The sequence below is a fragment of the Mytilus edulis genome, unplaced genomic scaffold, assembly GCF_963676685.1.
Source record: "Mytilus edulis unplaced genomic scaffold, xbMytEdul2.2 SCAFFOLD_834, whole genome shotgun sequence".
NCBI lineage: Eukaryota > Metazoa > Mollusca > Bivalvia > Mytilida > Mytilidae > Mytilus > Mytilus edulis.
This window is the reverse complement of record NW_027268567.1, coordinates 1-27,748: the sequence shown is the minus strand read 5'-3', so window position 1 is coordinate 27,748 and position 27,748 is coordinate 1. Positions and strand designations below refer to the sequence as shown.

Below are 27,748 nucleotides of genomic sequence, written 5' to 3'. Positions count from 1 at the left end.
AATGAATAGTGTTTGTTTAAAGTTATGGTATCAGGAGTAAAATGAAGGAAAAACCATTCACAATAAGCACCCTCTAGAAACTAAAATCTTGAGCACTATTCTTGAAATTCTTCATTGTGTGAGATGCAGCACTCTAGATTACCACAAATGTACGACATGTATCTGAATTATCATGTTTTATGTGTACTCTATATACTGCAGGGTTTGTTACTTGTGCTGTGTGGATGCAGTTGCATGTGACCCCTGTGCCTGAAGTGTATGCCCTTAAATTTTTACAATTAGGGGTTTTTTGCTTGTGAAAGAGCTGTCTACATATTCCATTATCATGATTAATGTTCTATTTCTTTTACGGTATTTTTCTGTGTCATTTACGTCTCTTTTGGAGAGTTGTCTCATTGGCAATCATACCACATCTTCTTTTTCATATCTCTCATATGTTGACATTTACATCATTTTCTGTATCATCTCATTTAATTCTAAAAAGAGTTTTCAATAGATCTACATTATAAACAGGGATTATCATGGCCAAATAATTAATATAATCATAAAGCTTTTAAATATATTTATTAAATTTAATAACAGACATTTATTGCACCATCCCTTGCTTAACATTCAAACTCATTCAACAACACACACACACTATCTAATGTGCACAAGGAAACAATGAATAATCAAATAATAAAATTCACAAATAAATAATTGTTCATTGTAAGTACTTTATGCATAAAACAAAAATCCTCACTTTGGAATGATCAGTAAACGAAGTAGAGCCAGTAACCCCAATAAATAACCCTGAAAAGATGTTTTTTTTAAATAAATTATTTGAGTAAATCTTATGTGCATGCATTACTAAATTTATTATTATTTTTAAAAGTGGAATGAGAATGGTTGTATAGCTGCTTCATATTTATAAATATCTTAGCCTGAAATTGGAAGGAGTCCATTTTAGACTCTTTTTCTACTTATTTTCATGACTTCATATGTGATGTGCCACTCTTCACCTATTAAAATTTAGGGTGAAAAGTAAAAATTATGGTATATGAAGAAAATTGCAGCAAAAATATTTGTGGCAAAGGGGTGGCGACACTGTTGAAAAGAGGAACGAAAGATACCAGAGGGACAGTTATACTCATAGATAGAAAATAAACTGACAAGGTCATGGCTTAAAAATATTTTGCCAGAAAATCAGGTTTCACAGGAATTGGCCTACACTTAAGACATCATAAAATAAATCATTAAAGATGCAATTGGTGAAAAAATAATCCAATTGAAAGAATTAGACATTTTAAAACATGTTTTCATCAAATTTCCATAACAACACCACAGATTCAATATTTTTGATTTTAAGGGCCGAAATGAAAAGTTAGTGAACCAACTTCTTTGTAATCCTGCCATTCCATCTTAATCATTGTGATGAAAAGGAAAAGTATACTTGAACCTTGATGACCTTCAGGTTTAAAGTTTAAAAAAAATATAAAATCAATTCAGTATTAATGCTAAGAAATACTTTTCCTTTGAAGTCAACTGATTACTTAAAATAGTTTCAGATGAAATTAAAATTCCAACAGTAATGCACTATAAATATTTATGTCAAATATTTATACTGAAAAAGTACAACCAAACGTTAGATATACATGGACCTATTTTTATGATATATGATCTTGAAGTGATACTTATAGATCAAAAATGATCTCTTGGAAAATGCTCTTACAAATACGAAACAGGACTTACATTTTGTAGGGCATTTTTTCTAGACCTAAATCTGAATAATAAAACACAAGGTAGTTTAGTACATATCGATGCTATAAATAAATAACATCCATCTCAGCGAACAGTATTTACTGCAATTATCACAAAATGTTCAAACAGATTTCAAGCAATAACATCATCTAATAAATACTCCTATACTTTACAACGATGTCATTTTAATCTATTTTATAAATCTGATTTTGTTCCTGGACCTTAACTAAATTGTAAATGATATGCATTGTTTTAGTTGTAATTAGTTTATCTTCTGTGATATCTTGGTCCTACATTACTTGAACTCTGACCTTGAACAGCTTGTGCTACTTCATCAAGAAAACTGAAAAGACAAGGACATGAAAATGTATCTACCAGTATTCCTGATAACTTATACACGTCTACATTATATAACCTTATCTATGCACATGTACATTCATGTGTATTTGTTTATTTATTTTAATAAACATTGACCAATGGTCCAAATTGGACATTTATCTAATATGATAAATTTAGAGGTTAAAGTTGTAACTTTATATCTTGCACAAATTTCAAAGCGAGAAAGTATTTCTCTCTTTATTAAACTAGTTTATAATCATTCAAATCTTTATTTCCACGCAGCTTACCCACCCTCCCATGTATAACTACTTATATGGAGAATGTGTATATTTTTTTGTATACTACTGACTGTTTCTGTTTTGTCTTTGTAGATATTTCAACATGGCAGCGACTAGTGCATATTTAATAACTGCATTTTTCTTTATATTTTTTATTTAATAAAGATGCACAACTGGTCTCAAAATGATATACAGTTGTAAGATGGAATGATGGTATTTATATATAAATAACATATCTGACAACAGATATCACACAATTCAACGTTTCAGAATCTAATGCATTCTGGGTTATATTTTCAAAAGTGTACTTTTTATATACACTTAAAAATTGTTAAAACATCATTTCAATGAAAGAAACTTTTTATGTAGGAAAATGCATACTATATCATTGGGTTCTATGTTAAAGTTAACATAATCAGGTCTGAAATATGCATTTCAACATCTGAAAGTAACCAGGTGCTCCGCAGGGCGCAGCTTTATACAACCCCAGGGGTGAATCCTGAACAGTTGGGGCAAATTTGGTCACAATATTCAAGCTTGATTCTGTCTGAATTTGGATTGTGATCAAGTTTTTGACATAATATAGGTTGTCACAAAATTAATGTGGTTAAAGATCTAACAAATCTATTGCAAATTACTGTGCAATTGAAGATTTCTTCTTGAAACTTTTCAAAATTCGAAATTTGAAAAATTTGAAAAAAGGAAGCCCTTCAAAAAATGGTAAACCAAAAATCTCCCCCCCCCCTCCAACTTTTGAAACCCCCTTGGAGCAATAACCCCTTAAACTCAATCCCATGCTTTCCACTGCAGTATTGAACCTTGTAGTACAATTTCAGAGAGATCCATACACTTAAGCACAAGTTATTGTCATGATTGTTTGGAAACTAGAAACATGCTTCTTTTTGGCCCTTTTTTGGCCCCTAATTCCTACAAATTTTGGGCAATTAACCCAAAACTTAATCCCAGCCTCTCCTTTGTTATATGGTACATTGTGGTACAATTTCAGAGAGATTCATACAATTACACTTAAGTTATTGTCTTGAAACTAGAAAAATGCTTGTTTGACCCCTTTTTGGCCATTAATTCCATAACTTTGGCCCCTTAACCCCTAAAATGAATCCCAAACCTTCTACTTGTGGTTTTAAACATTCGGGTATGATTTCAGAGCAATTGAAATACTTCTACACAAGTAATATCCTGTAACTAGAAAAATGCTTGTTTTGGGACCCTTTTGGGCCACTTATTCCTAATTAGTTGGGACCATCATCCCCAAAATCAATCCCCAACCTTCCTTTCGTGGTATTGAACCTTCTGAAAAAATTTCATGAAGATCTATTCACTTTAACTAAAGTTATTATCCGGAAACCAATGTGTCTTCGGACGACGACGACGCAGACGACTACATCATACCATTATACGATCCCAAAATTTTTGTGGGTTCGTATAAAAACTAGAAAAGTTATAGCAGCCTGATTTACTACTAATATTTTACCTCTTGAAATTATGAACAGTTGTGCCGCCAATTATGATACGAATCCCTGGACTACTCCTGTTAAGAGTATGTATAGCTAAAGCTTCTTCAAAGGTTGTTCCACCAATTACAAAAACAATTATATCTTGTGGTCTGAAATAGAAATAAAGTTTTGAAATTTTTTATTTTGCAGTTTCACAATTTGTGAAAAATTTAATCTCACTTGGTACTATGAAAATTTAAACACATCTGTAAAAATATTTTAGCTTTAAAACAAGCTATGTACAGAAAAACGGATGACAAATCTACCATTATTGAATACTGGAAATAAATTGTGAATTCTGACCCAGTTGATAGGCACTGATTTTCAAATTTATCCAAGATATTGCTGATATAAACCTTTGATATAAATTTCATAAATAAATATCTGGCAAGAATTGTACACATGAAAGCATTTACTATTTATTTTTTTCCATAGAATTTACATTTCTAAGGGAAATATTTTTTATTTATTTTTTAGATCTCTGCTAAATCACAGTAACTAAGGGACAATTTTGTTATTAAATAAGCATAGAGGAATTGTATTGCTCCAAATATTCTTTGACAGTAAAAAGTAAACACTTTAATATAATTTACTGCATAAATGTCCTTCAGAGTAAGGGTGGTGCTCCTTTTTTTTGTTTGTGCAAAATATATGACTCAAAAAGTCAAGACTTGTGTAAATTGACAATTCTACTTTATGACTCTGCATAGTCAATTATAAAGGGATATTTTAAACAAAACAGAAGTGATGTATTGTACAAGTACATTGATTTAATTTTATAATTAAAAAACATTTAATTCTGCAAATTGGTGAAATTTTTAAATACAGTCGTTTTCAGGGCCATTTTGATACTGAATCATACCTTTTCCTTTCCAGAATAAATAGTCTTTGTCCTTCATAGATTTTTTTTTGTATTTTATAAATGAACAGAGGTGGATTAAGGGGGGGGGGGGGCCCAGGGGGCCCGGCCCCCCTTTTTGGGAAAAATTTGGTTGCTTATATAGGGAATCATTGAAGTGTGACTGGAGCCCCTCTTAGGTCAGTCAGTGGGCCCCCACTTTTGAAAATTTCTGGATCCGCCACTGATGAAGAATTTGTTTGCATATTGATTTATTCACACGAATGTTTACATTTTCTTAATTCAAAGCAGATACAATGTATATCAATTGTCTTCTCCATTTTACCCCTAAACAGTCAAAAACATTTATAACATAAATTTTACCTGTCTTTCAGCTGACTGACTCCTAAATAGGGATAAGCTCCTTCTTTTAGTTTGCCCTTTATCAATTGGTCTAACAAGCTGTATAACAAAGGTTTATGTTGTGTATAAACATTCTCCACACCCTGCAAAATGGTAAAAGATTTTTAAAGACTGAACTTAATATTTCAACATTAACATATCCTTACAGACCTTCATTATAAGATAATGTTTGTAATATAGGAAAGAAAGAAAAAGAACAAAAACTACTGTTTTAGTGCGGTGACAGAAGTGTAAAAAGTCGTCTAGATCGCGAGTTTAATCTCCCCAAATAACACACGGCTAAAAATGTCTTAACTTAAAGACAAATATGGCTTCTTTAGTTTTTGCCCTGTCGTCAGAATTTCGTACGGTCACTTTTTTCTAAAAAGTGGTTTTAATGACTGGTAGTATATTGGAGAGTTTCAACCCCCCTTTTTCAAAATGAAAAATGTGTATGTTTGCTTACATTTAATTGAAATAGTTTTTCCTGAAGCTATTTATATATGTCAAAATATTCTATTCAGTATTTTATTTTCTTCTAATCTATAAAATTTGCGAAGTTTAGACTATTTAAAATTGAGGTAATTTTAATTGCAAATTCAAACTCAAACTTTAGTTTCTTCTTCATAGTAGTAATACAAATTATCCCATAATATTTTAAGCATATAGTATTTAATAAAACTTGTAAGTGATAAAAATTTTGGAACCAAAATATGAAAAAAACCTCAAGAAATCATCGGAAAAAGAATCGAGTAAAAATCTTCATTTTCAACACGGAACTCAATCACTTGCCTTCCGTCACATTTTGTGTATTAGTCAATAATTTGCTCTCAAATGATATATGAAATTACTACCTTTTTCGCTATTATATACACATATTTTCAATTAAAGTGCACTGATATATGCACATACTTTGTTTGTATATGTTTATATTCTATGTTTTTTCGTTATAAAACATCAAATACTTTGTCAGAAAAGTCTTATTGTAAAATCAAAATAATTGACGGATAGTTTCAGTAAATATTCCGTGATATGTCAAGTCCTTTACAAATTGCTCCATTAAGTCCAAAGAAAAGACAAAAGTTGTTAAATTTTCTGCAGTGCATAATATGCCCCAAAAAAACCCTAAGGCTTGATTGAAATTTTGAGTCAATTTACTAGTTTAAGGAAGTCGATTTTTGTATCTGCATTGCATAAAAGATTGGATGATCATGAGGTGAACATCAAGATGTTTCATGCGAAAGCTGTTAATTTGAAGAACTCTGTGCAGGCAGTTTATCATCGTTCATGCTACAAAACTTACAAAGTAAACATATTTGTTCCCACTTTTAGAGCGAGGAAGCTTCTAGTCTGATATTTAATGACGACATAAAATTATCTGACTGTTATCCCTCAGTTTCGGGTATTTGTACACGTTCAAGAATGCAGTCGTTCAACTGGAGTGCTTGTATATTTTGTTGCAACAAAACATTTTAGAAAGATAAAAAAATACTCAAGTTTGAATCAGATGAGCGAATTAAAAATGTTTTATGCGTGTCAGATAAAGTTAAAGTTGAAATAGTTTCCCGTCCATCTTTTAAACTTCAAGCACTCTGTCATTTTGGTTGTATTACAAATTATTTGCTAAAAACGAAAAAATTCCAAACCCGTTGAAGCAGATATCTCAGAACACGATACTGCTTTTACTAATTTTATTTTGGCTATTGACAACGATTTAATGGTCATTCCTCATGGCACCGTTACTTGATAAATATAGATCATTTCTTCCGGCTGATTCTAATTTAAAATATTCTACATGTAAAATGCAGTCTAAACTCATTAATTTCTATAGAAATTCAGTTGTCAATCAACTTCAACAAGTTCAAGGCAAATATAACATAATATTTAGTAGCAAAATAACTATTTAAGATGCCATATAAGCTTCTAGTCAATTGAAAACTGACCTCAAAATCTCAATGTCAACTGTAATAGACACAAATAACGGACAGATATTTCATTCCGCTGCAATTTTACTTAGAAAAGACATCGAAACTCTAAAGAAGACTACCCAACTTCGGATGAATTGTCTCTTTCTTCTCAATTCAGTCAATGCCTTCGTATTTATTGCAATTCATTCTATGGTTACTCAATGAAACTGCATACAGCCAAGACTATTCTCAGGAAATGGCACCAGAGAAATTGTGGAAATGCTAAGCAATAGTTGATGCAATCGTTTTTGTTTTACTCCTTTTCATTTAGAATTTTTACAAATGTACAATGAGTTTGGTTCAAAAACACCTTGTTGAAACATTGAATGCCAATGGATTTTATGCTTCTTAAAGTAAAGTGCGACGCTATCTAGTTTGTTGCCAACCATGACATTGAGCGAATTCAAGATAGTGTGTACGTCTCGTATAATGTTTCCCCGGCATCTTTGCAGACAAGCATATGAATGTCAACACACCTTCCTAGTCCCCTTTTACATCTCTGTTAAATCTTGAATGAATTGATAGGGATGGTTTGAAGCTGGTATTTTTTAGGAACAAATGTCTTCGGACTTCCTACAATACCTTATCTGTACTTGTAAAGAAAAACTCAAAATAACGTGTTTGCTTTGAGCAGAACCTTTCATGTGCAGACCTGTGGCCATGAAAGAAATGTGTAGAAATATTAAAACATGTCTTGTGACGGTTGATGAAAATGAAGATGATGGAGATAGCGGTTGATTTGGTATAAAGCTTGTTGCACTGGTACACACGGTTCAAGTCCAGCCCCGAGGTTAGGGGAGTGTAGGCGTGCCCTTAAAAAAGTACACTATCTGTATGCGTCTGTTTCAAGTCAAGAGACGGTAACGCAGTGTTTGTCGTTTGTTTCTATATACTATACTTGTTTCTTTCTTATTTATTTTGTACATTAATCAGGCCGTTAGATTTTTTGTTTGTTTTACATTATTCATTTTGGGAATTGAAGATTATGCAGTATGAATTTTACTCATTGTTGAAGCCCGTACGGGACCTATAATTGTTTTATGGTCTCATTGGGATAGTTGTCTCATTTGCAATCACATCATGATCTTCTTTTTTTTGTATATGGAATACTTTTGAAGTTTGTGGTACGTTTCAAGCGAAAAAAGGGGGGATATAGTTGCAAAACCTATAATGTAATAGATATTAACCAAAGTTAAATACACAACAAAAGATAATACTATGGTAGCAGTAATAATTGTGAAAAAAAAAACCAAAAGCAACGAGTAGTCTATAAAAAAAACCTGAAGTATCCGCAAATTCAATTTGAGGTCATATTTGACTGTAGTGTTCTTTGGCTTTGGTTTGATACCTCACCCACTATGATAGTTTAAAAAATAATTTTAGAGTATTGTCTTGCATGACACTTGATTTTTACCTGAAATTGATATTTTTCATAAGGTTAAGGTGCTCTAAACATTTTATAGGTTGAAAACTTGATTTTTGAAGTTTTGTTAATAAAACGTCGTTTTAGGATTTTTTTTGATAAAAAAAATCTCAATGATTAAGGTTTATGTATAATAACAAACATTACTAAAGCCAAAACGGTATCATTTGTAATTAGGTAGAGTTTAAAATAGAAAAAAATGTCAAAATTGAAACCATCTCAAATTTTCACAGATTTTTGCATATGACCTTTGACCTCAATTCAAAAAAAAATGTGACCATATCAAGTTCTGACGACAGGCATATTATTATAGTACACGATTTCCTCTTTCCAATGATATATTATGTAGGTGTGTGTTCGGTGGGGAGATTAAATTCAAAAAAATCTGCCTTCAGTCACCGCACTATTTGTCATAACAATTTATATGCATAGTGCCTAAGGTTTTGATATACAAATTAATATTTTGTTACTACCCTCCATTCTCTCTGAAACAGTCTTTACACATACAATAATCTTGTATTTCTTGCATTTTAAACTTTATGGTTGTTTTTGTAGATTTAATGTTAGAGATGTCATTGTGTTTTTTTGCAGGAAAGTAAAATCTTATTGGATTATTCTGTTATAACATATGTTTTTGTGATATACTGTCACATTCAGAATATAGGGTCAGTAAATACATGCAGGGTATCTGACAATTTCAATGAAATTCGTGTTTCTCTCATAAAATTGAAAATTGAAATGAGGAATATTTCAAAGGGACAACAACTTGACCAAAGAGTAGACAACATATAGCTTTAAAGATTAATCTCTTTTCTCTATCTTAATTAAAGTTTTATAAGAAAAAAATTAAAGTCAGTTTAATAAATTCTTTATTGCACTGCAGTTAATGTTAAACAGACCATTGTGAAAGTTTTGTTGCTTTTACATATAAAATAGTCTCTTCCTTAAATAACATCATATTTTCTAATATTTATGTGTTTTACCTTAACACCTTTAAAAAATTTCTTTGTTAAAGAAACAATGTCCTGGTTACCAAACAAATCACTTCCTCTGGACTTCTTCCCTCCATAATCTAACACAGCATGAACCATCTACAAGAGAAAATTTAACAATTAACCATTTGATTTACGGTATCTTGTGAAAGTTATTTGTAAACTTAATACAATCCCCTTCCCTTTCATGAATATGTCCTACCGAATTAGACTATTTACCGGATTTGTCATCACATGTGGAGCAGGATCTGCTTATCCTTCCATAGCACCTGAGATCACCCCTAGTTTTTTGGTGGGGTTTGTGTTGTTTATTCTTTTGTTTTCCATGTTGTGTCATGTGTGCTGCTGTTTTTTTGTCTTTTTCATTTTTAGTTATGACGTTGTCAGTTTGTTTTAGATTTATGAGTTTGACTGTCCCTTTGGAATCTTTTGTTCTTCTTTAATAAAGGTTACCTCCTCCTGGTCAATTCTGGTCACCTTATTGACTGTATATGCAGGTCATTTTTTAATTTAATATATTAATTAGCTAAAACAAACAATGTTTGAATTCAAAAACTCAAAAGAAAAAGTCTTCTGGTTAATTATCCTTATGCAAAAGTTTCAAAGTTGGTAGACATTGACTCAGCAGGTACAGCCAAATAATTTCCATGGAAATGGGATGTGCAAATGCTATAATAATTTCATATCAAATACAATTGATCTATCACTAGTAGTTAAATTTGAACTTATCACAAACTTTCACATGTATACTATAAAGCAAAAGTTTCGAAGACAATAGACCATGACTAAGGAGCTGTCCAATTATTTCTCCATGGCAATGAGATGTGCTAATACAACTGCATACTAAGTTTCATTGAACTACTAGTACATGTAGTGCTTCCACTTAAACTGACTTCATCACAAACGAAGTGCATTGTTGACTCAACTGTCATTGCTCAAACATGATACTGTATTCCCACTTTTTCAAATTCATGTGTTTAGATAAATACTTGGTTTTTATCCTGTTATACCTAATTTTATGGCACAAAACGATGTTCAGCTAAAATTTTAACAACTTTTAAAAATGATTTGAACATAACATACATTGTAAAGTACATGTTATTAATACAGCTTTTTAAATTATAATGTTTACCATTCTGAGTCTGTCACTGACACCCCTCTTCCGCAAAGCATCAACTAATCCTGATACATCATTGTTACTATGGCTTTCGTATCTCAGAGCATACAACATAACTAAACGTAACATATCTATATGCTGAATTTTCTCAGAAGCTATTAAAGTTTTGATTCTCTGTAAAAAAAAATTCAAATTCAACACTCATAAAAAGGATTTTTCGCAATATTGCAAACTAAATTGCATTTTAGTCTAAAATGACAAAATGGCAATAAAAATGCATGCAATAATTTCTGAATTTACAGTTATCATATTTATTTATTCTCAGTTTTATTATTTTCAAATATTTGAAACAAATTTTGTAATTAAAAAAAAAGTTAAAAAACAAACAATTAATGTGTTTGGGAAACAAACTTATATCAAATAAATTGGCCTTTTAAACTTTTTTGGATTCGAGCGTCACTGATGAATCTTTTGTAGACGAAATGCGCGTCTGGCGTATATACAAAATTTAGTCCTGGTTTCTATGATGAGTTTATTTATTGTATATGATAAGACAATTCAAAATCAAGTTCAGAAATGTTACAGCAAGGTAAATAGGTTTTTGTGTCAGTCTGAATTGAGGATCAGAAATCTCCCATATATGTATCAGAAACTATATTCTCCAAAGAAATCATAGTGACCATATTTCTTTTCAACCTATGTGATTCAACCCATGATTAATCTAGTTCTAAGATTTACCTGTAATATTGCTGAGTGATCTCCTTGACAGACTATATCTTGCTCTAGTTCAGAGACTTCTAGTAGATGATGTTTGTTTGTAAGTCTAGATAACTCTCCTACGACTGTTACATGCTTGGATACTGTTCCAGACATTTTCTTAAATTGTGGATATTGTTCTAAAAATTGCTGGAAAATGAAAAACCAATACAGGTTAGTTTTGTATATTTTTCTAGCTAAGTGATATTTCTATAAAACACAATGTACAGACAATTTATTTCCACCACTAATTACTTAAAAAATTCTGAAACACCCACCATCTATGAATCTAAACTCCATTTCTTAATAAAAATATCAAATCTGGAAAAAATATTTAATCTTTGAAAACTGATTCTGTAAATTTCAACTTATTTAAGCCTTTTACAAACATTTACTGTTTAACCCCGCCACATGATTTATGTAAGTGCCTGTCCCAAGTCAGGAGCCTGTAATTCAGTGGTTGTCGTATGTTTATGTGTTACATATTTGTTTTTCGTTCATTTTTTACATAAATATGGCCATTAGTTTTCTTGTTTGAATTGTTTAACATTTTCTTATCGGGGCCTTTTATAGCTGACTATGCGGTATGGGCTTTGCTCATCGTTGAAGGTCGTATAGTGACCTATAGTTGTTAATGTCTGTGTCATTTTGGTCTTTTGTGGATAGTTGTCTCATTGGCAATCATACCACATCTTTTTTTTTCTTTTTTTTTTCTTTTTATGAACATTGAGCTTGTTATGAATTTTGATTGATTGAAATTTAATAACAACATCTTTTTTAATCTTTTCGCTATTGAGCATGAAAGGAAAAGCAAACATAACTCATGATGTAGTAAACCAAATCCTTTTTTTTTGAAAACCTCAAATATGACAATTTGCTTTTAAACACCATCCACCTGTTTAAATAAATACATTCTAAACAAACCTTCATATCACTGATAGATTCTATTTTTTCATGACTTTTAGATTTAGTTTGGAACTCATCCATTAGGTCTTTAATGTTGTTTCCAATTTCACCAAAATTACTATACATGTTCTGAAAAGACAAATAAAAAAAAATTACATCAAATAAAAAGTTACAAGATTTGACAAAAGTTTTTATTACTTTTAAGTCAATCATACTATAAAAGACTATTTTATCACTTATAAGACACACAAAGAAGTAAAGTATTGTCATTACTTTGTTGACTATTTTCATCAAGCTTTAGAAAGTGTACTGGTATTCATATACACCTTATCGCTAATCCCGGCTGACCCGGCCGCTTGAACTTTTGACGCATACAACAATCACTTTTCCATTGTGGCGTCAGATATTTTGTTTTGTGACGTCAAAAAAATTTACATGAACCTGTGTGATATCTAGTAATGGCGGACAAATAGCGATAAGGTGTATTGTGTGGTTTCATTTATTTTCCCGGATATCAGTTTTCGTGGATTGAGGAAAACTTGCGTTTTCGTGGATATTTAATTTTGTGGTTTAACATTCTCTGTATATAAAGTTTATATAAAATTTGTTATTCGTTGAACATTTGAATTCATGGTTCTTCTGTACCCAAAAAAACACACGAAAATTGGTAATAAATGAATAATAATGAATCCATAGTAAACAGATTGTAGAAAATAATGTTAATGCTAAATATCATTTTGCAATCTACAATGTTATGATACTCCAAACTATAGCTAAATCAAAATGAGCATGTATAATTAACAATAGTATATATGTCATTATACAATGTTTTTGTAAAAAAAAAAATGACATTATGTGGATATGCATACTGATTGCCAATGAAACAACTATCCACTATAGATCAAATGAAATGAATGTTAGCAATTAAAGGCAATGCAAACATACAGATTTTTACACTGTAAATTCAGAAATTATTGCATGCATTTATTTTTGCGATTTTTTCATTTTAGATCAAAATGCAATGTTATCATTAATTTTTGAGATATTGAGAAAAATCCTGTTTAATTCATGTAAAAAATATCAAAATTAGAGGTTAAAATTATTGCTATTATAACCCTGTCGCATTTTTCGCAATAATAAAAAACATCGCAATAATTTCTGAATTTTCAGTAATTAGAAAAACTCATATTGTATATTAAAATGAAAAAATATGAATCAATTTAATTGAGAAAACTAATTGTACTTACATTTGCATAAAATTCATCATGTTCAGGAGACAGAACAACTTCCTGTAGTTCTTTACTTATACCAGGAACATTACTGAGGTTTATTCTGCTATTAGCAATACCTATCAACTCATGTACCATGGCTTGGTATGTCCACTTAAAAAAAAATATCACATATATTCTATTCTATAAACATGATGAATATAGATTCTTCCACTGCATCAAGTGTGATACGATATTCTATCCACTCGAGAAAGTTAAATTTTCAAATTTAAAACTTGAGGCTTGCTGAGCATTATAAATATTTAAAATTTTTAACTGTCGAGAGTGGATAAATATCGTATTACACGAGATTTGGTGGTGGAATCTGTTTCTCTAATGATTTTCAAATAATAAGCAGGCAAAATTTTTCCTTCTTTTTGAGTGATCTGCAAAATAATGTGTTCTTTCTAAGTGACGTCATCAGACATGGTCGCCTGTTTTCATGCCGTCACAATAGGGAATTCAGAGGAAAACAAGAAAATTTGACGTCGTAATCCGATTTTAACCAATGAAGAACTGAGATCAAACTAACCACACGTTAATTAAAAAATTTTTATACAATGGGTGCAGAAAGGGATAAATTGACGAATTAGAGAAAACAAATTTAATACATTAAAACAATCTAAAACTTATACTGCAGAATTTTTTTATTAAGTACAAAATAAATATATTCTGTATAAATTATGTTATTTTTTTTAAATTATAGGTACATGTATACAATTAAAGTTGTGGTAATTGAAATATTTTAGAAAGATGAATGTAATATGCAGTATTTAGTGGCAATAGGGAAAATTATATGAAAAATATTTTATTTACAAATATATAAATATTGCCTTTCAGATTAACTTCATATTGATGAGTGGCCTGATGGGGGGTCTCATCATGATTCACAGAAAATGAATTCCCATGATCAGGGATCACAAAAATATAAAAAAAATCTGTAGAAAAACGAATCACAATAGCAAAAAATGTACCGCGATCACAAAGAACACAAATAACCCATCAGGCCCCTCATTGATAGTTACATATATACTATTTAATTTTTAATTTTTAGGTGTTACATATAGTAAGGCTAGCAGCGTACATAAGACACAAAAGTTATTGAAAAGATTTGCATTTCTTTGTTTGTTCTGCTTTGCATTTTTTTTATAAGTCCAAAGTTTTGTTGTTGCTACTTTAATTTATCTTTAATAACATAAACACATGCTAACAAAGACATGACAAATATCAAGCTGAAAAAGTAAATCAAACTTCAATTGGTTAGAAAAAACATAAAAATAGTCCATAAAGCTCATTAGCAATGCTAAATAAGAAATATTATAGCATTCATGATCATTTTTATCTGATAAAAAGGAAACCTTAAGGTGGTAACTAACACTACAGGGAGATAAATCTATAAAATCAGCAAAACGTTTAAAGGAAATATTAAGCTTCTCAATGATCAAAATTAGCGTTTGTCAAAATGTTATATATCCAATGAAATTTTTCAGAAAAAAGTGTGTGGTTCAAGTTTTTTTTAAGTTTTATCATTTTTGTTAGGGACGACATCAAAAGTTCAATGTAGGATAAAAAACTTAATTCACATAGTTTTTTCTCTGATCCCCCCCCCCCCCCCCCCCCCTCTTAACTTAATTTGGGAAAAATTGATTTACCAATAGGGATATATGTAAAAATCGATTTTAAATATACAAAACTTGCAGAATTTTAACCCCCCACCCCCAAACTATTTGATTTAAGTTTTTTATCCTACATCAATCTTTTGATGTCGTCCCTTAAAGGTTCAAAGTAAATATTTTGTCAAAATTTTATTAAATTAAATAAGTCAAATTAATTTAAGTCAAGGTGTTTGGTACCACCTTAAGTAGATTAAACAGATTTCTTAATCTTTGACTAATGTCTGGTTACCTGATTCAGAATAGGAGTAACAGCATCATCTCTCCTATCAAGTATTAACAATATAGGGGCTACATCGGTTTTCCTGAACTCAAATAATGCTGCTTCTTTATTGATTGTTTGCTGAAATAAAGACAAATTGTTATTTTGATAATTATTGGAATATAACAAAGAGATATATTAAAAACTAAATGTCAAAGATAACCTGACAACACCAGTACAAAAAACTATAATAATAAAAAGACAAGTCCACAATTCAATACACAGTAAACTAAAGTCTGAGCAACAAGAACCCCACACTAGTAGCACCCATCATGTTGGTGAATACAAATTCTGTAAATGGTCTAACTTGCTGGTGGGTATCAATGTATCATAGAGATCTAAGTGTAACACAGGATTAGCAGATTTTTATTAAGCATTACATGTGAAAGTCGAATAATTAAGCATAAAAATGGGAAACCAATTCTGACGGGACACAGGAAATTACATGCGCTATAATGGCAACAAGAAGGAGGATAAGGGATTCTCACTAAACAATAAGACTATGTTTTACATTTGTCATTTTGAGGCCTTTAATAGCTTGCTGTGTGGTATGAAATTTGTTCATTTTTGGTGAGCATATATTGACCTACAGTTGGTACCTAGAACGACATCTGGTAATTGTGTATCTGGTTGACAGTTGTCTCCTTGGCAATCATACTACATATTTGTATGTTCAAATAGTTCTGATTTAGACTTACCCTGACACTCTCAGCAAGTCGTCTGGCTGTTTCTGATGAATTCTGGTATCTTATCATTGGACATTTCTTCAGTGACAACAGTACTGATGTTAAACCCTGTGTACTTCTAGCTAGTGAATCTGTTGACCAATTCAGACCCTAAATCATAAATATTTTTTTTCTAATGATTGACAAGTATATTTTACCATTGCCTGCATAAGTTGTATTTGTGTACACAAATCAAGCTTTTTATATACCTTTATGTTATCAACCTTTTGATTTTATGTTTATGATAGGAAGATTTTCTAACAACTGTTTTGCAATAATTTACCTTTCAGTATAAGCTGATTCTCATAAATTTTAACTGCATGCTAAGTTTTGAATGTCTACCCCCAAATCTGTGCTTGCTTCAATGTCAAAAAATTTCAAAGTTTTGACATTGAAGCAGGTTCAGCAGTAAATAATTTTCTTAAAACTAACATTTATATAAAAATAAGGAGATGTGGTATGCTTGCCAATAAGACAATATTTCATCTAAGATTTACATTCTTGCTTCTAGCGGACACTTTTTGGTAAATTTTTAATTTGACTAAATCAACTAAATACATCATTTATAATGTTTTTAAATTCACAAACCTGACAACATCCGTTAATATTTAAGGTAAATAAATGTGGACTGACAGCAACATAGTCTCCAAAAAATTCCTGCAATACAATAATATATGCATTCTAAGCAAATTTTATCTTCAATGCATGTCTACTAAACATAGTTACATGATTCCAATGACAAAAGTCAGATATAACCAATAGTGTTTTTATACTTTGTGGCATGAACTACTTGGAAAGTTAGTTTTTCTTTATGGATATTTATTTTTGAGGTTTTCAAAAATTTGCTAGTTCAAGTCTTGTATATAGGTCCAAATATCAATAAAAACTCATTTGATTTCTTCTTTTTGCTTCCTATATTATTGTCATAATCTGCTCTAAAAGGTAAAAATTTAAAAACTACTGTAATAAGTGTTTTTGAAAAGGTTTTGGTATAAATATTTTCATTTGGACAGCCTGAAAATCCAGTACCTATATCGACAGTATTTTCTCACTTTTGCAACTAAAATATTGTTTGCTTTGAAATATTTAATATTTTGTTTAGAACACAATATTGTTGACCTTCTTTACCTGAACTTCCCTCACAACCTCTTGGTCATCTGCCTCGGCTAATACTTTGACATCTTGTTTGCTTATTACATTACTAAAATCTGAAACAATAAAAGTTTATATTATTTTCACTGTCAATAGCTGTAAAATTTTTGTTTCGCAATATGTCGCTTAGATATTTTGTATATTTTATCGTATAGTTTATACGGTTTTAAATCTCACCCTGCTAAGACGAACAATTTTCTTTGTAAGAGTTATCTCCCTATTCACTGTTTATCATCTGTGTGCATCTCCTTCGTAACAAAACAAGATAGCGACAAAATTCTTTTTACAAATTGTTCGTTACATCCTCAGTAATTTTTGGCGTATTTGGATCGAAGCGATTCAATGAAATTTTATAGGAGTTATCTGCCTTTACAAAATAAATTTGTCGGTATGTTTTTTTAACTCATAAACAGTTAACCGTATAACCCTGGAATGTTTTTATTTGCGACTCCTAGGTCCGAACTAAGAAAATGAGGTCAAGGTCAAAGGTCAAGGTCAAGTTCTTAATTGTGACTTTTGATTGTTTTTGCATTTTCTCCGACATTTTGAATGATACATATATAAGAACAAGTGCAAAATGTCTGCTTTATTGTAATGAAGATATGCTAGATTTAGTCTTATACAATTAAATGGCATCTTATAGGAGTTGGTGCCCCTGAAATGTCTTGATATGAGGTTATTTGATTATAACTTCAATTAAGTTCATTATAAAGGCATTTGACCTTATACAAAAGGTTAAGAGACAAATGACCTTGAAAAATGGCTACCAGAAGTGACCTTGAGAAAACCGGAAGTAGTTTTTTTTGCAATTTTTTCACATATAAGTACTCAGAATCCATCTATTTTGTCATATCGATGCATAAACTGATTACTGAAGACTAAAAATGACTTCCAACAAACCGGAAGTGGCCAATTATCTCCCATTCTACATACAAAAGTATATAGCAACTATATATTTTTGGAATCATTGTGAAAGAAGCTATCATATGAGACCGGAAGTGATATTCATTTCACCGGAAGTAGCATATTATCTCCCTGACATCACTCAAAAATATCATTAAACCATTATTTATCGCATCAGTATGGAGAAATTATCTTATCAAAATTTCTTTGATGTGGAAAGACTTTCAATTGTTCTCTGAACAATTGGTTTTTAATTTAAATTTAAAGTTAGGCAAATATGATTTTATTTATTTTGGCGTTTGTTTTCATAAAGTTTGAAAAGGTTATCATGGTTATGGGTCTGTATTTTGATAAATATATACTAACCAATTATCATAATTTAGAACTATTATTTGCATTATTACCTGCACTGAAATTACTTACAAATATAATATAAACCATATTTAGACATTCTTAGCTCTTGTGCTAATAGTTCTACATTTTCTTTGGTTGGTCTAACAAAAGCAATGCATTTCAAATGCTTCATGGTTTCCCTGCCTGCAGAGTCTAATCTTTCAAATAAGTATACTTCTTTCTGTAGAATTTCTGACTGTGCATAAACCATACTGACAATGCTGGTCTGTAAAAATCAAATACATAAAAGTAGTCATGGTAATTGTGTCCAGAACAGTACTGGTAATGACTTTAATTGAGAGAAACCACAGTCGCCTGAAGATTTCATATGTATAGGGAAACAATGGGGGAAATAAAATATTTCCCCCATTTTTTCGCTATAATTATGAAATCTTCGGGCGACTGTGGAGAAACATTTTAATAAACTTTAAGTTTAAGTGTTCTGTATGTGTAAAAGGTGATTTCTGGACAGTCAAATAATAACAAGTCCATTTCATCTTAAGGGTTCTTTATTCATGATGTAATCATATAATTATAAACCCAGTCTGTGGAACTGAGTTTAAATAACTTACATCGACAGTCTAACTAATACATTGTGTACTAACAGTAACGATCTTCATACTTCTACAGTAATGGTAACAGAGGTTCACATCAAATATGGTTCATATAAAGTCATGATGTCCTGTTCCAGAATGAATTCCATCACTATACTAATCCATAGAACTTATGGAACTACTAATCAAACACAATATACAGTCTATGAGCACAAAATGCATCAAAACATACGAATATACAAAGATCACAACAAAGACATTAATCCTCCATTACTGTTTTCAAAACTACCACCAAAACTGGGGGCAAGGCTCTATATAAACCAATCAGAATACAAGCTGAAGAAAAACTATACACTCTAATGAACAGTGAGTACTGATAGTAAAATCTGCAAATGAAAGAATATAATTAATGGTGTCTCGGAATAACCTTTAAAACATAATATGAGGCAGGCATTACCTGTGAATGGGGATGAAGTTTGTTTAAATTAATTTTTGTAACTTAAATATTTGTTAAAAAAAGAAACGGAAATACCGTAACGTTTCCGATTTTGGTTCTGTTGTTAGGGATTTTACTTGTGATGTTATTTAAGTTATGACGTCGTGTTCAATGTAAACAAAGAAACACAATGCATTAGGTAACGTTTATTCATACCAAAGACAAAGAATGATTAAAAATGAAATATATATTGGTATTGTGTTCCTTGAGTTCCAATATTTTACTAGACTAATCAAAGTCTCACGACAACAAGACTGGAAGAAGGAAGTAGAGTTATGTGTTCTGCGCAGAAACGGAAATTAAAAAACGCGACAAAAAAAAATTGAACGATTTTGAGTTCATTAGTACAATGAAAAATTCAGGAAATTTTCCCGATTTTTTTTTTTTTTTTTTATTGAATTTTCTACTGTAATAGGGGACTTACTCCCCATATAAAATATATAAATGATTAATATGATAAAAATCCACACTACCACATATGTATTGTCACCAGGTCACATTCTTGGTTACTTCATGTAATGCTGCTATCTTATTTAGATTCCAATAAACATTCCATTGTTATATTCATTTGTAATATTACACATGTTAAATTTATAACAAAAAACAGACCATTCTTTGTACATGTTCATGTGAATCTGATGCAAAAATTATCACAAATTATTTGGTAAACTAATAATCATGATAATAATATCAATTTTGTGACATCCATGACATCAGGACCTTCTGGCAGAGGGTTTTCAGAATCTTTCTATTGAGACCTATTCATTCCAAATAATGTCAAACTTATTGTTCTTTTAAACGTCATATATTTTGTTCCCATCAATCATTTTAAAAAATCCTACTGAATAACCCTGTGATTTGTCTACATTTTTTGTTGATTTACTCACAGTGTCTTTATCCATCAGCAAAACTTTCATTCCAGGGCCACTGTCTTCAATCATTTTACTGATATACTGCTTTATAGCTAAAATAACATTCATTTTCTCTGTTTATATAGTACCACAATAAAAATGAAAATTTTTGACAGTTTTGACAATTTGTACACCGGACGCTGAATAACTATTCTAAAATTAAAACCGACCGGATGAGGCCTGATTATCCGGAATTGAAATGTGTTGGTACAGATCAGGTAAATAAAAAGATTAACAAACACATGACCCACTACCCCAAGGCTGAAGCCCACCAAAAAATGAATAAATGGGGTGATGACTTATATCTCTGCAGTATTTAGTGATGAGACAGCAACCCAAAAATTAAGAATAGACAGGTTTCATCACAATACATGTATTTCAAGCTCTAAACATCCTGAGTTTTTTTGTTAGAACAGTTGCATTTGAATTAATTTAAAATAAAGTATAAAGGACCTGTCATAAATACCAACTTCTCCAAATAAATAAAAACATCAAGATGGGTAAACATGACCTGTCATAACCAGTTTCATAACACTTAAGGTTTCTGGCTTTGTTAAGGTACATTATTATGACAGGGTTAGGCTAATTATAATACCAGTATTATAAATGATATAAGAGATTTGAGCCCTCTGGTTTTTAATCTCAATCAGTCATGTCAGTAGAATAACAAATAATCGGACAACAGAACAATCTCAAACTCACCTATACATGTAGTCCGAGATTACTAGAATTGACGTCCAACGGCTGTTTTACCAGACAAGCTGGGGCCTTGGGACGGCCCAAGCTTGTTTGGCAAAACAGCTGTTGGACGTTAGAGTAATCTCGGACTACTATACATGATACATGTACAAATACATAGGCCAGGTTAAATAACAGACTGAAAGATTTCCAGTTTTAGTATAGATCAAAAAGATTGAAGATTGTCCTTGTAACAGCAGTCTGCAAGGTTAACCACTAGTCCAATGCCCCAGACTAGTAAAATTTCATTCAGACTAGTAAGTTTTTGCAAAATTTTGTTTGGTCCAATAAGAAAAAATGTCAGAATATTGGTCTTCGGACTAGTAGTTGAAAAAGTTTTTGGTGCAGACTGTAACAGTTATTGTTTCAATGTAGATTAATTATCATGATTATCATCCACGATCATCCACAGGATATCAATATTTGTGTATTTTATGGATATTGCAGTAACCACAAATTCAAACATGCAAACATCATAAACATGGCAAAGAAATACACACAAATGCTCCTCAAGCCAAAAAAAATAGTAATTTCACAAAGAATGAATGATTTCACATGTTCAGTAAATCATAGATTTAATAGCCACATGGCTATTATATCTATGAGTAAACAAAGATTATTTAACATACTCTGCAATAGTATACATGTACATGGTATACAATGTATGTATTTATATTAAGTTTATAATTTATGTCTTTTCAGGTGATTAAGTTGTTTGAAGAAACAAAGAGAATATAACAGTAATGGTTCTTATGAAGCGTTTCTATAGTCGTTTTAAACATTTTAATAGGTGGACTATATTGAGATGTTTTCATGTATCACAGTCAGTTAATTGTGTTAGAGTAAGATTTGCTCCCTCTCCTACTGGTCAACTTCATCTTGGATCATTACGAACTGCATTATACAATTTTTTATTTGCAAAGGCTAACAATGGCAAGTTTATTCTGAGAATTGAGGATACTGACCAGACAAGGAAAGTTTCAGGGGCTGTAGAAAACTTGTGTAATATTCTTCAGTGGGCTTCTGTTCATCCAGATGAAGGTCCATTTTCGGGTGGAGATTGTGGACCATATGTACAGTCAGAAAGGCTTCACTTGTACCAAAAATATATTGAGACTTTGCTGGAGAATGGTACTGCTTACAAATGCTTTTGCAGCCAAAAACGTTTAGATTTGCTGAAGAAAGAAGCATTGAGAAATAGGGAAACTCCTAGGTATGATGGCAAGTGTCGCCATCTATCAGATGAAGAAAGGCAAGACAAATTACAGCAAGGGATACCATATGTAGTCAGATTAAAACTTGTACAACTCGCTGAACCTTTTGAAGATTTGATATATGGACCTATAGAAATTGATTTAACCGAAAACGAGGGGGATCCAGTCCTAATGAAAACTGACAATTATCCTACCTACCATTTTGCAAATGTTGTGGATGACTATCTTATGAAAATTACTCATGTTTTACGAGGAGTAGAGTGGCAGCTATCAACCCCAAAACATTTAATGATATACCAAGCATTTGGTTGGACACCACCAAAATACGCTCACTTACCTCTTATAATGAATAATGATGGAACAAAATTATCCAAACGCCAGGGAGATATACATGTCGAACATTTTATGAAGTTGGGATATTATTCAGACGCATTATTAAACTATATCACTCTTCCAGGAGGTGGATTTACAAAGGGAGATAACGAGGTTCTGAAACTTGACGAGTTGGTAAAAAATTTTGATATAAGTACAGTGAAGAGATCATCTGGTAGACTTGATCCAGCACATTTAGATAGACTAAATCAGTTGTTTATTCAGAGAAAAATAGCTGATGGGGAAATGAATGAACTAACTGAACAAATAAGAAAAATAGTTATGAGAAAGTATTCTGGAAACATTTCTTTAGATGATTTGTCAACTGAATACTTGGAGCAAATAATGTGTTGGTGTCAAAACAGAATTAGCCGTCTGGATGAACTAGCTGGCAGTGATTTTGAGTTCTTATGGCTTAAGCCTGATAAGATCGATATTTCAAATATAGATATTTCTAATCCTTCAGAAGTGTTACAATCATGTATAGAATGCGTTAAAAATATGGATACATTTGATGAATCCAGTGTTGGGTCTGAAATGAAAAAGAATGCTAAAAGCATGAAGGTAAAATTTGCTCCATACATGAAATTCTTAAGAATGTGTTTATCAGGATTAAAGGAAGGTCCATCTGTTGGAGAGATCATGACAGTACTCGGAAAATCAAAAACTTTAGAGAGACTTAAACATGCAAGTTGTAATTGTGAACAGAAGGAATCAAGAACTAGAACTGAAAGCTAATCTTACTTGTTTGTTCAGTGTATGTTTGAAAAGTTCCAGTGTACTACAAGAAATTATTACTAAATGTTGATAATGTATAAATCATTTCTTAATTCTTGAGTATCAATATAAAATTCCAGAAAAGCTCATTTTGTTTCATGTCTGTTATATTTGGTTTTTCATAGATGTTAAAAATTAGGTTGTTAGTTTTCTTTTTTTTCATGTTGGGGATTCTTATAGGCGACTATATGGTATTGGTTTTTCTCATTGTTGAAGACCTTACATCGCATATCATTGCTTAAATCCAAATAATTTGAATTCTGGATAGTTGTCATATTGTCAATCATACCACATCACCTTTATGTTTTTGTGATGCATACAAATTATTTTATCAGAAATTTTATTGGGATTTCATTGGTAAAAGTTGTAATTCAACATCAATGTTTACTTATTCTAATAATTTCTGAAATATATTAAATATGGGGATGTGGTATTCCAGCAAATGAGAGTATCCTCTATCAAATAACCAGGCAAAATTGCATTGCCAATAGACAACTATCTACCATTTAACATGTACCACGATTGCCAACGAGACTACTATCTACCATTAAACATGTGGCATGAATGCAATTTCCGACAATGAGAACTATATCATATAACATGTTTCATAATTGCCATTGAGTCACACTCTACTATAGAAAATGTGGAATGGTTGATTTGACCATTTGACAATTATAACCCTCATACATATGGCATTATTGCTGATGAGACAAATAAAACTATCCATTATAGAGCATGTGGTAAGACTGTTAATTAGACAATTATCTACCATATAACATATCAGATAATTGCCAATGTACCAACACTCTACTATCTGACTATAGAACCTGTGACAAGATTGCTTGTTATTTAACTAATGACCATAACATGTGGCAGTATTGCAAATGAAACAACTATCTAACATAGAACATGTTGAATGATTGCCAATGAGTCAAGGCTCTAATATTTCGAAACCTGCAGCAAGATTGCTCTACCATAAACATTTGGTCTAATAGATGATTAGACAAGTATCTACCATGAGTCAACACTCTACTAAAGAATCTGTGACAAGATTGCTAATTATCCAACTATCTACCATAACATGTGGCATAATTTCTAATGAAACAACTATCTATGATAGAATATGTCAGATGATTGCCAACGAGTCAACACTATACATTAGAACCTGGGGCAAAATTGCTAATAATCAACTAGTGACCATAACTTTGCATAATTGTCAATGAGACAACTATCTTCAATAGAGTATGTTAAATGATTGCCAACGCTGTCATTTAGAACCTGCGGCAAGATTTTCACTACAACGTGGCATAATTGCCAATGAGACAACTATTTACCATAGAACATGTCAAAAGAAAGCTAATGAGTCAAAAACGCTCTATTTATAAAAAAAAGATGTGGTATGATTGCCAATGAGACAACACTCCACATGAGACCAAAAGGACACAGAAATTAACAAGTATAGGTCACCGTACGGCCTTCAACAATGAGCAAAGCCAATACTGCATAGTCAGCTATAAAAGGCCCGGAAATGACTAAAGAACCTGCAGCAATGAGCCAACTATCTACCAAAAAACATGTTCCATGATTGCCATTGCCACTAATGAGAATACTTTTGATCATATACCATGTCACATGAGTGCAAATGAGTCAATATGAAAAATAAAAGATGTGGTATGATAGCCAATGAGAAAACTCTCCACATCTGACCAAATGACACAGAAATTAACTAATATAGGCCAATGTGCATGTGTGGCCTTCAATAATGAGTTATGTTTAACACTAGTAGTAACTACCAAAGAACATGTGTCAAGATTGGTGACATAGTTCATCTTGTGGCACACGACATATAAATAAGCATGAAATTTTACTTATAGCTGTTTAACTTCTACCCATATATATACAGTAAAGGATGAGATTAATTTTGTGGATTTACAAAATAAAATAACAATGTGAAAAATTAACCAATAAAGGATGTGGAATTCAAAGCAGAAAATATATACTGACCGACTTTAGAAACGCAACACTAGATTATTTTTTTGTTATTTTTGAATGAATGTGTCACTGTCAAAAGCAATGACTGCCTGATACAAAAGCCAAATGATTGGTCAGAAAGGTCAACAATTTCTGTCTGACATGTTTTGGGCTCTGTTTTACATCTTCTGATTTTGCATTTGTTCAACCCTATAATAATTGGTTTTGGCAATTATGCGGTTGGAACTTGAGGGCTTTAAAGGTTTTCCTTCAGACGATTTTTTGGCAATTCAGTTGATAGGAAACATTTATGGCATGAATCTGTACGCAATGGCACACGGCAATTTGATTAGCAGTTGACGTTGTGGCCGTAAGCATGTCTGGCAAATGACGTTGTGTAATCAAATTCTGTTGACGTTTCATTGCAACTACACGTTGATCTGTTCATTGATGGCCAGCAACAAATCTTGTCTACTTGTATCGTTGTCGGAAGGACAGTAAGACGAGTTTCTGAAGTCATACAGTATGGTTGCAGCACGTTTATGTTGTCATCTTTGCAGTAGTCGTAAGTAAGGGCTAATTCAGTTTTTTATTTCTCAGTCTTGGCAATATGGAGATGCAACATTTTTTTACTGATTTAAGTGAGGTAAAGGATTGAAAGAACTGTTTTACAAAGCAAAACAAACAAACAATCTTTCATCATGTTCATGGGTCCAAATTTCGCTTTAAGAAATTCATGCGACTTCAAAAATTTGGTATGTTCAATAACCACAGGTAAGTCAGATTTTGATTTTTTGTAAAGAGAAAGAAGTATGATAAGCATAAAATGTAGTTGTAAGAGAATCAACAAAATGAGTGTTGCGTTTTTAAGGTCGTTCAGTATAATATAGTTTGGCTAGTCTTCTTTGATAGTCTGTACAGTGGCAAGTTTGCTTTTGAATTAATACAACTGTGCTGCTAGCTTTTACGGTTTTGATAATGTGTATGAAATACTGTAAATTCAGAAATTATTGCTTGCATTTATTATTGCGATTTTGTCATTTTAGACTAAAATGCGATTTTAAATTTTGCGATATTGAGATCCTGTTTAATTCATATAAAAAAAATCAAATTGAGAGTTTAAATTTTTCGCAAGTATAACCCTGTCACATTTTTTGCATAATAAAAACATCGCAATAATTTCTGAATTTACAGTAAGACAACCTGATTAGTATATCTGTAGTGAATTAGACATGAAATATTCAAAAAAGTCTGATGCCAAATATGGGGGATGACGATACCAGAATATTATGAATTATTTGTTGAGGCAAACTTAAATTAAAAGACAAAAGTAGAAAGATTTATTGCATAAAAAAAATAATTGACAACAGATATTTGAGACATCTACATTAACTCATTTGATGGTTTTAGTAAATTACAGGTTGCACATGTAAGCAATAATTATGTATGAAAGTATAAATATTTTGCATCCTAATGGTAAATCGTAAAACACAGGTTGTTGTAGCAAGCATAGATTAAAACAACATTGGTCCTTTTGATTGCATGTGACACCTTAAGGCACAACAATTACCTATATTTTCATAGTTTATACAAATTGTTCTAGAATAGACATAAAACATACAATGTTCTGTATCTATGTAAGAAATTTTAAAACATATCAGAAGAATTATGAATAAAGTGTATTTTTAAGACATAATACTAACAAGAATGTGTCCATAGTACACGGATGCCCCACTCGCACTATCATTTTACATATTCACTGGACCGTGAAATTGGGGTCAATACTTTAATTTGGCATTAAAATTAGAAAGATCATATCATAGTTAACATGTGTACTAAGTTTCAAGTTGATTGGACTTCAACTTCATCAAAAACTACCTTGACCAAAAACTTTAACCTGAGCTTCACACTATCTTCTTCTTTGTTCAGTGGACCATGAAATTGGGGTCAATACTTTAATTTGACATTAAAATCAGAAAGATCATATCATAGGGAACATGTGTACTAAGTTTCAAATGGATTGGACTTCAACTTCATCAAAAACTACCTTGACCAAAAACTTTAACC

At 31.4% G+C, this 27,748-nt stretch overlaps 2 protein-coding genes across 2 annotated transcripts; one reads left to right on the top strand and one right to left on the bottom strand.

Annotated features, from left to right (window-relative positions):
• Positions 1-552: 552 nt before the first annotated feature.
• On the bottom strand, positions 553-20,776 carry LOC139507759 (vacuolar protein sorting-associated protein 45-like). The gene is made up of 14 exons (XM_071295857.1): positions 20,586-20,776; positions 18,679-18,874; positions 17,329-17,408; positions 16,789-16,857; positions 16,174-16,311; positions 15,446-15,556; positions 13,520-13,654; positions 12,291-12,401; positions 11,349-11,516; positions 10,626-10,784; positions 9,485-9,592; positions 5,094-5,215; positions 3,850-3,981; positions 553-2,083 (listed from the first exon to the last, which is right to left on the bottom strand). Exons 1-14 carry the CDS (start codon positions 20,676-20,678, stop codon positions 2,008-2,010), a joined length of 1,698 nt encoding a protein of 565 aa, XP_071151958.1. The 5' UTR covers positions 20,679-20,776; the 3' UTR covers positions 553-2,007.
• LOC139507760 (nondiscriminating glutamyl-tRNA synthetase EARS2, mitochondrial-like) lies at positions 20,764-23,799 on the top strand. Its single transcript, XM_071295858.1, has 2 exons — positions 20,764-20,827; positions 22,050-23,799. Exon 2 carries the CDS (start codon positions 22,091-22,093, stop codon positions 23,669-23,671), a length of 1,581 nt encoding a protein of 526 aa, XP_071151959.1. The 5' UTR covers positions 20,764-20,827; positions 22,050-22,090; the 3' UTR covers positions 23,672-23,799.
• Positions 23,800-27,748: the final 3,949 nt, after the last annotated feature.

Bases quoted from the DNA above. Each gene is read 5' to 3' on its own strand.
- LOC139507759 (XM_071295857.1), bottom strand. From the start codon at position 20,678: ATGAATGTTATTTTAGCTATAAAGCAGTATATCAGTAAAATGATTGAA. The intron at 17,409-18,678 runs GTAAGTAATTTC...TTATTGTTTCAG, and splicing joins ATATGGTTTATATTATATTT to ATTTTAGTAATGTAATAAGC. The intron at 11,517-12,290 runs GTTTGTTTAGAA...TTCATTTTCCAG, and splicing joins AATCTATCAGTGATATGAAG to CAATTTTTAGAACAATATCC.
- LOC139507760 (XM_071295858.1), top strand. From the start codon at position 22,091: ATGGTTCTTATGAAGCGTTTCTATAGTCGTTTTAAACATTTTAATAGG.